Source organism: Chrysemys picta, chromosome 24, assembly GCF_011386835.1.
Source record: "Chrysemys picta bellii isolate R12L10 chromosome 24, ASM1138683v2, whole genome shotgun sequence".
In the NCBI taxonomy this organism is placed as follows: Eukaryota; Metazoa; Chordata; order Testudines; family Emydidae; genus Chrysemys; species Chrysemys picta.
This window is the reverse complement of record NC_088814.1, coordinates 7729828-7743293: the sequence shown is the minus strand read 5'-3', so window position 1 is coordinate 7743293 and position 13466 is coordinate 7729828. Positions and strand designations below refer to the sequence as shown.

The window sequence follows — 13466 nt, the reverse complement described above, 5'->3', positions numbered from 1 at the left end:
GATGTACCAGTAACCAGAGCGCCCTGTTCACCCTCCCCCTGCACCTCGCACAGTCATCTGGGTGTAAAACGCTACCGGATCAGACCAGGCCTGTTTCACACCCTCAGTGCACTCGTGCAAACGACTGGCACGGGGGAGTCGGGCCCGTCCGATCTCAGCACCTGAATACAGCTGAGCCCTCTCTGCCCAAGTAAAGCCAAACTCTGTTCTCAACTGTGTTGGAATCCAACACTGATCCTAGAGAGTGGGGGGAAGGTTTCGCCTTTCTGCTCGTAAAACCCTCCAGTCTTAAAGAAACCGAGAGAAGAAAAGCATTTTCCCCTTGGTCACATTGTTCCTCATCATGGTAATGAGTTTCTTTATTTTGGGGGGGGAAGGCAGTGAGCCACCTCCCCCCCCTTTGCAGTCTGTCTCGGTTGCAGTATGGGGGTGTCAAGTTTCTGCCAGGGCACTGTTCTTCATTCATTTGCAAAAAAAGCCATGACTCCATTGGACACCTGTAAGTGTTTGTCCATGGGTGGATTGTGTCCCATGGTCTCGTTTCTGAGTTTCACACCGTCTCGGCAGTATTACGTTGTTGGGGGTGGTCTGTGCCGTTTTTGTTGTTCCTGTCCCCTGGACGCTGCAAGATGCCACCCCCCCCCTCCGGGGTGGGAACTGTTTCTGTCTGAGGGTTTGGTTTTGGTTTTCTGGTTTTTTTGCCCTGCTCTCTGTCTCGCTCTCGCTATGGTTTTCAGTTGAGTATTTTGTAATCTGTTACAATGTTTGTCCTTGTGTAAATAAAACTGTTTCTGGCAATACCCGGTGGTGGCGCTGGCATGCGTGGGTTTGTTTGGGGTTGTACCTTTCTGCCTACCCTGCCAGGGCCCGAACGGACCAGCCCTGAGGTTCACTTCCGTTAGGGTTCCCGCAGCGAAGTTGGGGGCCACCCTTGGATTTTGATTACTGGCCTGATTTTCAGAGGTTTCCCGTAGCATAAAGGGGATATGACGGCCTTTTACGTTGGCAGAAAAAGGCGGTGGGGCAACTCGCTGGGTCGGAAGGCTGGTCTAGTCGGTAGGACACTGGAAGGCACTCCAGCCACCTGGGTGCTCGTCCCAGCTCTGCCCCAGATGCCGTGTGGACTGGGGCACGTCGCTTCAACTGGCTGGGCCTCAGTTTCCCACCTGATATTGCCCTCGCTCCCACAGGGGTTGGGGCTTGGTTAATGAGTAGAGGCACTACAGGGATGGCAGCCTTCGAAGTGCCAAAGCCACACCCACAAATGCCTCGCCCTGGAAAGGCTTTAAAAGTGTTTCCAGTTCTCGATGGGAGGGGCCACCCCTCTGGCAGGGGGCTGAACTGCATGATGGTCCAGGGCTGGTTCTTTAGAAGGGTTTTGTAGAGAACGAGCCAGGCCCGGAAATGGGATGCGTTGCTAGCAGAAAACCAGCCCCCTTTGCACTGGCTGGGGAATTCCATGTGCACTGCCTGTTCCGGTGGGGTAGCGGGGAGCTTTTGCCCCTCATCACGGCCAGTTCCTCCAGACGGGGCGACGCTCCCCGCCCCTTCAAATCCCCGCCCAGCGGTGGGGAGGATGAAGGGCGGCTCACTTTGAATGAGGTGCCGGGAGTCACACAGGCAGTTGCAGGATCCTTTATTTGGGTCTCAACACCAGGAATAAATACACGCCACCAGCACTTGGCCATTACCCTGTAGCACCTGGGCGCCCCAGTCACGGACCAGGCCCTTGTTGTGCTAGGTGCTGGACAAACACATGGCTGAATCACTCCCCCCTCCCCACACACAATCTTCCTCCCCTCCCCCCAGTGTTTCAAGTCACAGAGGATTTGCAATGACATGGACAACGTACGTGAACAGAAGCATTTTAGCTACAGCCTGGGAGTGCCGCTACCACCAGAGGGAGGCTGGCCTGTGGCCTTGTCACTCAAGGCCTTTGGCCCTGTCACGCCTAAGTGATGAGACGTTGCTTGGGTCACCGTGACCTTGTCCAACACCTTGGCCTTGTCTCCGCCAGCACGACTGATCCCTGGTATCCAGCTAGTCTGCACCAGCACTTACAACGTTGCTCGTTTCCTGGCAGTGTGGCCTAGTGGCTAGAGAGTGACTGGAGATTCAGGAGCCCTGGGTTCCATTCCCAGCCCTGCCACTAGTCTGCTGGGTTATCTTGGGCAAGTCACTTCATGGCTCCGGGCCTCAGTTTCCCTAGCTCGAAAAATGGGGATGATGACTTGGCCTTTTATAAAACGCTCTAGCAAAGCGCTAGATCAGGGGTAGGCAACCTATGGCACCCGTGCCGAAGGCCGCACACGAGCTGATTTTCAGCGGCACTCACAGTGCCCGGGTCCTGACCACTGGTCTGGGGGGCTCTGCATTTTAATTTCATTTTAAATGAAGCTTCTTAAACATTTTAAAAACCTTATTTACTTTACATACAACCATAGTTTAGTTCTACATTAAAGACTTATAGAAAGAGACCTTCTAAAAACGTTAAACTGTATGACTAGCCCGCAAAACCTTAAATTAGAGTGAATAAATGAAGACTCGGCACCCCACTTCTGAAAGGTTGCCGACCCCTGCGCTAGATGTTAGTCTAAAGACTATGGCTGGAAAGACGCCACGTATTAAACAATCACACTGGAGGACAGGCTTAGAATTCAAAAGGACCTTGTTAAATCAGTGCCCTTGAGCTGAACTCAACAAGCCGAAATTCAATAAAGAGAAGTGCAAAGTACTTCACTTAGGACGACAAAAAGCCAGGGCACAAGTACAAAATGGGGAGCAGCTGGCTAGGTGGTCGTACTGCTGCAAAGCACCTGGGATCTGTAGCGAATCACAAATTGAATATGAAGCGACCATCTGCTGCAGCTGTGAAAAAGGCGACAATATTCTGGGCTGTAGTAACAGGAGAGTCGTACGTAAGACACGGGAGGTAACTGTCCTGCTCTACTCAGCGCTGACGAGGTCTCAGCTGGAGCCCTGCGTCCCGTTTTGGGTGCCACGCTTTAAGAAAGATGTGGTCAAACAGCACAGAATCCAGAGGAGAGCAACAAAAATGATCAAAGGTTAGAAAACCTGACCTGTGAGGAAAGGGTAAAAAAAAAACAACCGGGCACGTTTAGTCTTGAGAAAAGAAGACTGGGGGGGACCTGATAACCGTCTGCAACTATGTTAAGGCCTGTTACAAAGAGGATGGGAATCCATTGTTCTCCGTGTCCACTGAAGGTAGGACAAGAAGCGATGGGCTTGATCTGCAGCCAGGGAGATCGTTAGATATTAGGAAAAGCTTTCGAACTCTCAGGGTAGTGAAGCTCTGGAACAGGCTTCCAAGGGAGGTTGTGGAGCCCCCATCACTGGAGGTTTTTAAGAACAGGTTGGACAAATGCCTGTCAGAGATGGTCTAGATGTGCTTGGTCCTCTCTGAACACACGTGGCTGGACTAGAATCAGTGTCTCTCAATGCCCGGGTCCATGGACTGGTGCCAGTCCCTGCGAGCTCCCTGCCTTTAGGATGGCAGCAAGATGGTCCCTGGTATCAAAAAGGCTGAGAAATACTGGACTAGATGACCTCCCGAGGTCCCTTCCAGACCCACATTTCTATGAGCCTATGGGAGTAGCAGTGCAGCTGGAGAATAGAGTACCACATTTTCTAGTGCAGATGCACCCACTGCATCCACACACAACTGTCCCAAGCATTGGGATGGTGTGATGCCCAGGACACGGTCTTCAGTACCAGTCAGAACAGTTTCTCTGCAATCCGGACCGGAAGCTACCAATGTTGGAGCTACAGGGGTCCAGCTGGTCCTCCAAACAGCCCGCCTTGCAACACACTGCCTTGTGTCCGGAGCTTACCCAAGAGCCCTTGTTCCCAGCACAGATAAACCTCCTTGGTGCTAATGCTCAAGGGGACAGACGCAAGCCACTGGGTTATTTGGATCCTTCTAGCGTGAGGCCCCCTGTCTAAGCCAGAGGAGAACCTGCGTTAGCCAACGCAGGGCTAAGTAACTGCTTTTCAGCAAGGCGTTCTAGCCAATGCAATCCTCCTCTAGCCCAGAGCCAGCTGCTCTCACGCACAGCCGCACTGACGCGCAGGGGGCTGGACCAGCAGACGGGAGAACAGATTTTGGCCTGTGTTGCAACTGGTGACGTTGGAAGCTGGGAGGATGGATGCTGCTACTTGCTGGGAGATTTAGTTTACGTGTACGCGGGTAGTTCCAGCCATGCCCCCTAGGGTGAGTGACCTGCCATCTGTCTGGCTCACTGATGCACTGGACGTGCTACTCGGAGTGTGGCCGGGTCTGCGTGAGAGGGAGCGACCGCACCAGCCACGGAACAAGCGCCACCACCACCCACGGGAAGCTGGCGTATTTCAGAAAGTTCAGGCCGTACCACAGGACGATGTTCTCCGGCTGCCCCACGTTGTTCAGGCCCTGAAGGGCGGCGAGGGCCAGGCCAGCGCCCATGGCTCGCTGCTTCCAGCCGGGTCTCTCCTGCCTCAGCTGGGTGTAGAGGGAGGAGTGGGTGGCCAGCCCCAGGCCCGCGGCAGAGGCTGTGTCTCGGCACAGCGACGCGAAGGGCCTCGTGTCTACGCGGATCCACTCCGGGTTCAAGCACCACTTAGTGGCCAGGTGAATCGACCTAGACGAGCGGTGGAGAAACGTCAGCACCCAACAGCTCTTCACGAAGAGCCGTGGCAGTCACTGAGCGGCCCTGCCGCCCCAGCTCTGAGCTTGTCAGCCCTGAGGAACGGGCCAGCCCTCCTGTGAGCGATTCAGGGGGACCGCTGGAGTCCACATTGAACCCGGGCCTTAGGACAGTGCTAGGGAGGGGCTCTGGGGTCATAAAAGGTCCAGAGGGTAACCAGCCCTTTAAGAGGGTGCAGGGTTCTGTGAACCTATGACTGATTAGCTGCCTCCCACATGGGCTTAAAAGGGGGTGCCTGGGCCCCAGAGGGTGGAGCTCTGGAGAGTCAGAGCTGCCAGGGAAGAGCAGGGTCAAGGGTCAAGGGAGAGCTGCCCGGGAGAGACAGGGAAGCTGCAGAGAGCGGAAAGCTCTGCCAGCCGTTCCCGGGACTAGGGAGAAATTGCTGAGACCAGGTGCGGGGCCCCCAGCTGACCTTCCTGAGCGGCAGAGCCAGTGCCAGGGGGCTGAGGGCTAGGAGATCAGCGGAGTGGCTAGCTGAACGACCCTGCTGCCCTGAAGAGCCAGAGCTGTCGGTCTGTGTTCTGAATAAATGATGCCCAGAGGTGGCTCCTTGAACTGGGCCAGGAGAGAGCTGTGCTCGTCTCAGACCTGGCCCAAGGGGATGCTGAGGCAGACACACCGGTGGTGCGCCCGGGCAGGGGCCCCTTGTCGCCGCTCCCCAAGGCACTTTCCAAGAGTGGGGGTGTTATCCCGGTCCCTGGGCGTGTTCTCTCTTGGGCAATTCTGCCCCCCTCAGCCGGAGTGACTGGAGAATCTGCAGTGTCCCACCCAGAGGAAGGGCGGGATTCCTGTGCATAAAGCCCCAGGGGAAGGAAGATGCCACCGGACGGGAAGTTGCCGGTAACCTGAGGCGGGAGAACCCGGAGCGTTTGTCTGCTCAGGTCCTGCAGCCGGTCAGGCCATGCTGGGCCTGGGCGTCTCCGATCGGAAGCCGTGCCAAGGGACCCTCTTCCCCTGAGACGCTCACCAGTCGATGTCCACGCCAAGGGCGACCATGCTCCAGTGCAGCCCAATGGCGCTCAGCAGCAGGGCCAGTGAAGTGGCAAGGTAGAAACTCAGCTTCCTCTCTGCTGGGACGCAGGCCTCCAGCATCCAGCCCAGGGCGGCTCCTAGGCAGCAAAGAGACACAGGGCAGAGGGGCAGGGAGTCTTGGCAGGCAGCAGCCTGGGGACTGGGAGGGTGAGGAAGGGGCTGTAGCTAGATGCTGCCCGGCAGTGAGGGAGGAGGGTGCTGGCCACAGGGCGGGAAGAGGGCTCAGACGCCACCAGCGGAGCAGGTCCTGAGGAGTGGATTCCCACTGCCTGGGTCAGCTGGGGTCAGCGTAACCCACTGCCTGGCATCTGCCTGGCAAGGGGAGCTGTGCTGGCCACAGAGGGTGGGCTCGGAGAGGGGAGGGTTAGCGGACACTTAGGGCCCACCAGCCCCAAGCGGATGATTGCAGTGACCTACCCGAGCCTGATGGCAGATGGATGCGCCCCAGCGGGAGAGACACAAGTCTCCCACCTGGGCTGCCTCCCCTCCCATGAGACCCCGGTGGCTACCCTCCACCCTGGGGCTTAACGCAGGCTCACGGCAAAGCTGCAGGCTAACTTGGCCAGGCCAGCGCGACCGGGACCAGATCACATGGAAACCGAGTATAGAAGCCGTGCTGGGACCTGGGCCAGCCACGATGGCCTGCCAGGCGGCTCGGCTAGCACAGCCCGCAGCCCAGATGGGACCAGTGTCTGAACGCAGTCACCACCTCCTTTCCTCTGGGTGACAGCCAGACAGCCTCCTCCCTCTGCCTGCCAGGCCCGCCAGCCTCCCCCAGATCTACTAACCAGCCACAATGCCGCCCAGCACCTGGTGGGGGAAGTGCGCCAGGATGAAGATGCGCGAGAGCCCCACAGCCAGCAGGAGGAGAAAGTAGACCGTGAAGGGGGTTAGCTTCACCAGCCGGCTGTTAGGGGCGGAGGAAAGGAATAGGAGTTATATAGCTGGGTGGGAAAAGACACAAGCCCTCCTGCCTGCCATGCACAAGGGGCAGCTCTGTCACCTCAGCGTTACCAGTCCAGCCACCCCACCCTACTGATCCGTCCAGGTACGTACCACCGGGGTACCTGAGCACTGCACGGCTCAGTCCTGGTCACCAGCGAGTCTGATCCCCTTTGCCCCGCACCGTGAGCAGTCACTTGCACTGTGACCGCCGGTCTAAACACTCTGTGCTGCCGGGAGTGACCGGGGGAGGTACAGGGCGCTGGAGAACTGGGGCAAAACCGCTTAGACGCGAGGCAAAAAAAGATAGTCGAAGGGGAGCCGAAAACTGCAACAGAACAGGGTGAATTTTTTTTGCAGAGATTGTTCTTGGGTTTGTGGGAACTTCTCCCAATTTTTTTCAGAGGATTGTTTCCTTTTTTTGCAATAGTTGCTCACAGCGGGAAAAGGGCCCGTGGCCAAAGTCCAAGCGCTACATTTCCTGGAAACTGTCCCATTTAGATGGGACCCTGCCCATTTTTGCCAGGGGCTTCCCAGTCGCTCACTAAAACCCTGTCTTGGGCCCCACGCCAGCAAAACATGAAGGCCCAGCTTTGGAAGGGATTTCGGTGATGCTGCGCTCAGTGCTGCGATGCCCAATTGATTTAGGAGCCTTAAGTCTCGCTTTCAGGGGGGTCTAGGTACTTTGCCCAGGCGTGAGGCTCCTAAATCAGTTGGGCGTCGCACCACTGAGCGCAGCAATGCCTAAATACCGTTAAATATCTGGGCCTTAAGCCCTTGGTTAAGTCCGTCCCTGCTCAGCAAAGCTCTTATGCACATGCTTATCTGTAGATACACATTTAAGTAGATTGAAGTGCTCAGTGAACAGCTAGGCACATGTATAAATGCTTCCTTGACTAGGGACCACCTGCTGAATCGGGGTTTAGTTGAATAATACAATTAGCTAACATGGTATTAAGCCCCTCCTAGCACCTAGTGAAGACAGGGTTTAACACCTTTCAGACGTGTTGGGTTTGACTATGACTAGCTGTGAGAGACGCAATGCTTCGGAAGCATGGAATATAGCACCATCGCTCTCCCATGAGGCCAGGAAAACAATCGCTAGGCAGCCGATAAAGATACACGATAGTTTCGGAATATTCCATCTGTCCCATCTCAATAGAATCGTCTTTGAACGTTCTGTGCTTCCAACGCATTGCATCGCTCACCCCAGCAATCGCGTTTTTAGACACCCCGGGGGCTGATTCTTCACTGGCCTGCACAGAACAAGCTGGTAGCATCTCACATGTCTGAATGGCCGTGCTTTCTACCTGCTTTGCCCTTCTATGTAAAGGATGACACAACATTGGGGGCAATGAAAACTCAGGTCCTGGGGCCCGATCCTGATCGGGGGTCTCAGGGCACTACAATAACACTAATTAGAAGTATAACCGATAGGGTAATAGTTGTACCCATTGGAATAGGACATGCCGCAGGCTAGATATGTGCAGCGTGGCTCAGCTGTGTTACGACACCCTCCATGCAAATGCCCACCCCACCAATAATGGGGTGTCGGGGAACTGTCCGCCCCAGGGCCCCTGCGGTACCTACCTAGTGGAGTGTCGGGATGCCAATGCCGTGAGAGCAGTGACGATAGGCCACAAGGCTGCCCCTGTGATCATGCAATGGCCGGAGGGGCTACCTGCGTAAAGGGAACACGAGGGGTTAAATATTTTTCCTGCCTGTCTCTGTGAGAGGATAGTTAGGATCTGGAGGTGGCATGGCCTAGCGGGTAGGGCACTGAGAACCAGGAGATCTGGATTCTGTTTCCAGCTCTGCCACCGGCCTGCAGGGGGACCACGGTGGACCAGTTTCCCCATCTATGAAACAAGAGAGAATGACACTGATCTCCTTTGTAAGGCGCTGTGAGATCTACTGATGACATGGGCCAGGAAAGAGCTAAGTGTTAGTTGGCTGCTTGGAAGGAAGGGTTACTGACCTGTTTGGCAAGAGTGTTTGTAACCAAAAGTCACACAGCCAGTCTGGCCCCCAGTAAAACCCATCAGCCTGGGCAGAAACCACTCCTGCTAGGGACTCCTGGCCAGATCCTCAGTGGAGTATGAGTACCTACTGGAGTAGCTCCCCAATAGAGGGGCTGGCCCTCAGTGGCTAGCGTTACCCTGGCATGAGAGGGGAACTGAGCCCAGAGAAGGGTGGCAGTATCAAGATTACGGTCCTAGAAGATGCTGCATTCATGTTGCCTTGTTTCTATGACCTCAATCTGGGCGGACTGCTGGGTTCTGTGGCTTGTGCATTACCCTGCGCCCCCCTCACTATAATATCATGGGAGAGGAGTGGTCAAGAATGGCCTCGGGGCGCCCGCTCTTCTGGTTGCTGGCACTCACTGCATGAGTATCCACACCCCAGATGCAGGGAGAGGAAACAGAACCTTCCTTGGAGCCATCTGCCCTCGTGGGCTGGCACTCAGCCACCGGGGCAGGAGACTGGGGCGTCACGGGGCGGAGGGGAAGGAATGGTGATCCCAGGAAAAGGAGCTGGAGGCTGGACTTTCAGGGCCAGGGGGAAGCCGGGCTGGAAAGGCCAAGCAAGCTTCCCCTTCATCCCACTGCCTGCTGTCGGCAGGCCGACCTTCCCGGGGATTTCCTGGCCTAGAAGCAGGCAGGGATATTTATTACTTGCCAATGTCGGTGGCACAGATTTCACTTCCCACCGTTCCCACCGTTACAGCTGAGCTCTGTCCCTCCCGCGCCATGACCCCAGCTGACTGGTTACTTAAGGCTGAGGCACTGTCCGCGCTGTCCCATCCCAAAGGCCCGGACCATGTGGGCTGAGCACAGTCAGTCCAGCAGTGCAGACAGGGCCTGCAGACGGCCACATTCTATAAACGCCCAGGGCCTGGCAACATCCTCCTCCCGGACGGCATCAGGCCACTTCCCTCTGATGACAAGTGGGAGTCGCACCGGGCCCCGAGAGCCCATTTCTGCTTAGTCCTTAGAAATCAAGGTGGATCTGAGGCTGCCTTTGTGTAACTAGCCACCCGAGAGACCAGAAGGGAAGGAGCTTGTGAATGTCCCATTTGAAATCCCCTCTGGCCTCCTTTTAGGGCTGCCTGTTACAAAACCGAAGAATTTTGCATCCGAAGAAGTGGGCTGTAGTCCACGAAAGCTTATGCTCTAATAAATTTGTTAGTCTCTAAGGTGCCACAAGTACTCCTGTTCTTTGTTCTTCTTGTTACAAAACCATCAACAACAATGACCTCATCTATTGCCCTCTTCATCTGTGGATCTCAAGGCACTTTACAAAAGGAGAGTAGGAATCCTCACGGCCATTTTACACATGGGGAAACTGACACACCAGGAGCTTAAGTGGGCAAGCCTTCTGTAATGTGGGGACTCGGCTTCCAGTGATGGTACCGGAGTGTCAGTCAGCTGTCCTGGCCAAATTCCTATGCTGAGTGTTGCCTTCTGCTTCCCTAAACTCCTCCTGCAGTTTCAATTCAGTACCACATGCTTCACTTCCATTCCTGAACTCTTATGTAGCAATGCTATGCAATGTTAATCAGCCGCCACTGAACGTCAGTGGTTGGTAACGTGATTCCTGTGTATGTGCACGTGCTGAAGAGCCCTTTGCGATCCTTTGGGAGGAAGGTGCTATGGGACTATGGGCCACCGCTGTTTTAGAGCAGTGGTACTTTCCGGAGACATACAAGCTGAAACTTTAGCCATCGTAATAACCAACCTGGCCCTGTTTCACAGGAGACAGGGAACTGGCGAAGCAGGACTTCTTCCTTGCTGGAGAGTCCAGATTCATAGACCCACCAGAATGGCCGTTCACCAAACAAGAGCCTAGGGGCAGAAAGAGGAGACAGAGCTGTGAAGGCTTAAAAACAAAAAGCCCAAGTCTCCCAGAAGCCACATCCTCTCTGGAGCCAATAGTCCCGTGGGACGCAGTTGAGGGCAAGGCCTGATCCATGACTTAGGGTGCATCAGGGCTGACATGTGACCTCAGTGCCAGCCAGGTCCTTTTCTCCCTAGAGGGCTGAGGAAGTGGGTCAGCTGATTCTGGTTCCTGGTTTTGCTAAGACTGCCCAGTCAGCGGGCCTGTGACCACTGCACAGGGATCTCCCAGCAGCACACGGTCCAGCACGTGAGCCAGTCTGCTCCGAGTGACACCTGAGTAACTCCCCACACGGCAGCGGTGCGACGCTCGGTCTGCACCCGTGTAACCAAGATCAGGATCTGGCTTGGCGTGCCTGCGATTGCTATTTGCTGGGTTATTAAGCGAACGCCTGAAGGTTCAAGAAGAAGAGGAGTAGGGAGAGGGGAGACGAGCAGACGAAGAGGCAGAAAGAGAGAGAGCAGAAAAGAGGAACGCAGGGAAGTAGAGGCGAGCTAGGTGATACACCTCTACCCCGATAGAACGCTGTCCTCGGGAGCCAAAAAATCTTACTGCGTTATAGGTGAAACCGCGTTATATCAAACTTGCTTTGATCCGCCGGAGTGCGCAGCCCCACCCCCCCGGAGCGCTGCTTTACTGCGTTATAGCCGAATTCGTGTTCTATCAGGTCGCGTTATATCAGGGTAGAGGTGCATTTATGGGCTGTGTGGGTCTGACCCATTGCCCACTGAAGTCAATGGAGTGTCTCATTGACTTTGATGGGCATAGGTTTGGGCCCGGCAGAGTCAACGGAAGCCTCCTATGGGCTTTGAGTCAGTTCTAAGAGCATGTATAAAGTGGGGAGGAGCATACACTGCTTCAGACCTTCCATGGCTCTGGGCAGCGCCGGGTGCCACTGAAGTCCTGAGCCTGTTGGATCCCCCCCACTCTTTGCTCCTTGGCTAGCACACACCTGTCCACGAGTATTAAAGCGGGGTCAGGTGGCAGGAGCAGGGCCCTGTAATCACGATGACTTTTCTAGCTGCTGCTGCAGCACTTTCCACCTGGGATCTGGAGTCACGCTGGGATCTTTCTGCCTCTGCCATGGTCGCGAGTAATAAAGAGCCCATGGCTGGGATTTAGCTGATGCATCTGGCGTGAGGCAGAAACAGGCTCCGGGCTCGCTCTCCCACAGCTGGGCTAATGGGAGTGGGTACTTTTACGTGTCAATAGAACATAGGCGTGTAGGAACTGCTACAACGGATCAGACTGGTGGATCCATCTGGCTCAGTTGCCCCCCTCGGAGGGCGGCCAATTCTGGATGCTTCAGAAGAAACCATGCAGGGAGCAGATTTTATTTTTTAAGGGGAAGCACATGATGCGGGAGGGAGTGGCCTTGTCTCACTCTGCTTCCTTATTGCAGGAGTAGTGACTCATGCGTCACGTAAAGGCGCTGAGGCTGGGCAAGCCAGCGTGTGCCTTGCTGAACACCATAAAAACAGATCACTGGGAAGATGGGTTTCATTAGGAATAACAGCCTGAGCACATGGGTTTCTTGGTCCAGTGAGTCTGCTACCTCGGGGAGTGCAGGGGATTCAGCCCCTGAGCTGTGTACGTGTCTATCGGAATGTCTCGGAAGAGACCTTTTCTCACCATTTAGCCACTATATTGAGCCACTCGGAGACTAAACCGCTCCACAGCACTGCCACCCCAACCTTCCGGTCCAGAAAATAAGCCAGCGGGAAAAAGATGATGAAGATACATTTGGGATCGGCCAGGAAGGTCACCGAAAGCCAGAACCGCTCCAGCCAGGGCGGACCGGCCTGCAGCATCTCGGCAAACAGAACTCCGCCGCTGTACAAGGCATCCATGGCGGCCAGGCTGAAAGGACAGGGGAGAGCGTTAGCAGGGCCCGGACCCGCGACCAGGCGCGGGAGCTGCAAGGCTGCACCTGCCGTGGCATCGAGCACAACTTTAACCCCCCCCCCCCCCCCATTGTGCATAGAGTTTGTGTGACGCTGTGAGTGAAGTGTGTGTGTGTGTGTGTGTGTGTGTCTGGGCTGAGGCAGAACAAGAGGCCGGGCTGATGAAAAAACAGGTGCCCCCTGAGAGGCAGGGAAGCCTGATACCCCCCCCCATCACTGATCCCTCTCCCTCCCCTCGAGACTGCCCCTTTAATGCAGGGGGCACCTGAGAGCCAGGGAAGCCCCCCCCCCATCACTGATCCCTCTCCCAAGACTTCCCCTTTCATGCATTTTCCCCTTTAAGGGGCTCACTGGGCCTGCCCCCCCCCGGCAGCGTGAGGCTGGCGCAGGACTCGAACCCGGCTCTCCCGAGCCCCCCCCCGGCTCATGCTCCAACCACGGGGCCATTCTACCGCTCTGCCCGCGCAGCTTCCCCCTCCTCCTTCCCTCGGCCCGCGCAGCTTCCCCCTCCTCTTCCTCCTTCCCTCGGCCCGCGCGCGCGCCGCCGCCACCCCCCCTCCCCTCCATTGAGTCCTTCCCCGCCGCCCCGTTACCGGCAGCTCCCGGATGATGACGCTCCCTTCCTCCCTCCCCTCCGCCTACATTTCCCAGAGGCCTCAGCGGCCGGCGGGCCCTACGGGGAGGAGGCGGGGACAAACCGGTGCGCCACGCGCGCTTTCTGCCCCCCCAGGGCCCGGCTGTGGGGCCGGCCTCGCCCCAGCTCAGCGGGGCGTGGCTGCTTCCCCTCGCCACGCCCCGTCCTCGTCTCCTGTGCCCCCGATGTCCCGTCCCACGCCTCCTAAGTCAGCTGCTGGCCCCAAATCCAACTCCTGCCCCCTCTACCAGTTCCAGCCCCCATGCACTCATCCCACCCTGTAGCCGCCTCTCCTTCCAGATACAGCCCCTAAACTGGCACAGATCCCGCAGACCTCTTTCTCCTCTACCCCAT

General features: G+C 56.3%; 1 protein-coding gene across 3 annotated transcripts; it reads right to left on the bottom strand.

Moving 5' to 3' along the window:
- Positions 1-1619: 1619 nt before the first annotated feature.
- On the bottom strand, positions 1620-13242 carry G6PC3 (glucose-6-phosphatase catalytic subunit 3). Of its 3 annotated transcripts, none has more exons than XM_008162652.4 (7): positions 13072-13242; positions 12207-12434; positions 10416-10522; positions 8268-8358; positions 6524-6642; positions 5671-5812; positions 1620-4637 (listed from the first exon to the last, which is right to left on the bottom strand). In XM_008162652.4, the coding sequence occupies exons 2-7, from the start codon at positions 12422-12424 to the stop codon at positions 4277-4279; spliced, it is 1038 nt and encodes a 345-aa protein (XP_008160874.2). In that variant the 5' UTR covers positions 12425-12434; positions 13072-13242; the 3' UTR covers positions 1620-4276. The 3 variants fall into 3 exon arrangements, with proteins under 3 accessions (XP_008160874.2, XP_023956504.2, XP_065433636.1); XM_024100736.3 differs by lacking the exon at positions 13072-13242 and adding an exon at positions 12931-12999; XM_065577564.1 differs by lacking the exon at positions 13072-13242 and having other exon boundaries at positions 12207-12571.
- Positions 13243-13466: the final 224 nt, after the last annotated feature.

Excerpts from the sequence above, each read along its gene's own strand:
- G6PC3 (XM_065577564.1), bottom strand. The coding sequence starts at position 12,556 with ATGCACAATGGGGGGGGGGGGGGGGTTAAAGTTGTGCTCGATGCCACG. Across the intron at positions 8,359-10,415 it reads CTCCTGTGAAACAGGGCCAG|GTAGCCCCTCCGGCCATTGC; the intron begins GTTGGTTATTAC and ends CCCTTTACGCAG. Across the intron at positions 4,638-5,670 it reads CTTGGCGTGGACATCGACTG|GTCGATTCACCTGGCCACTA; the intron begins GTGAGCGTCTCA and ends CCGCTCGTCTAG.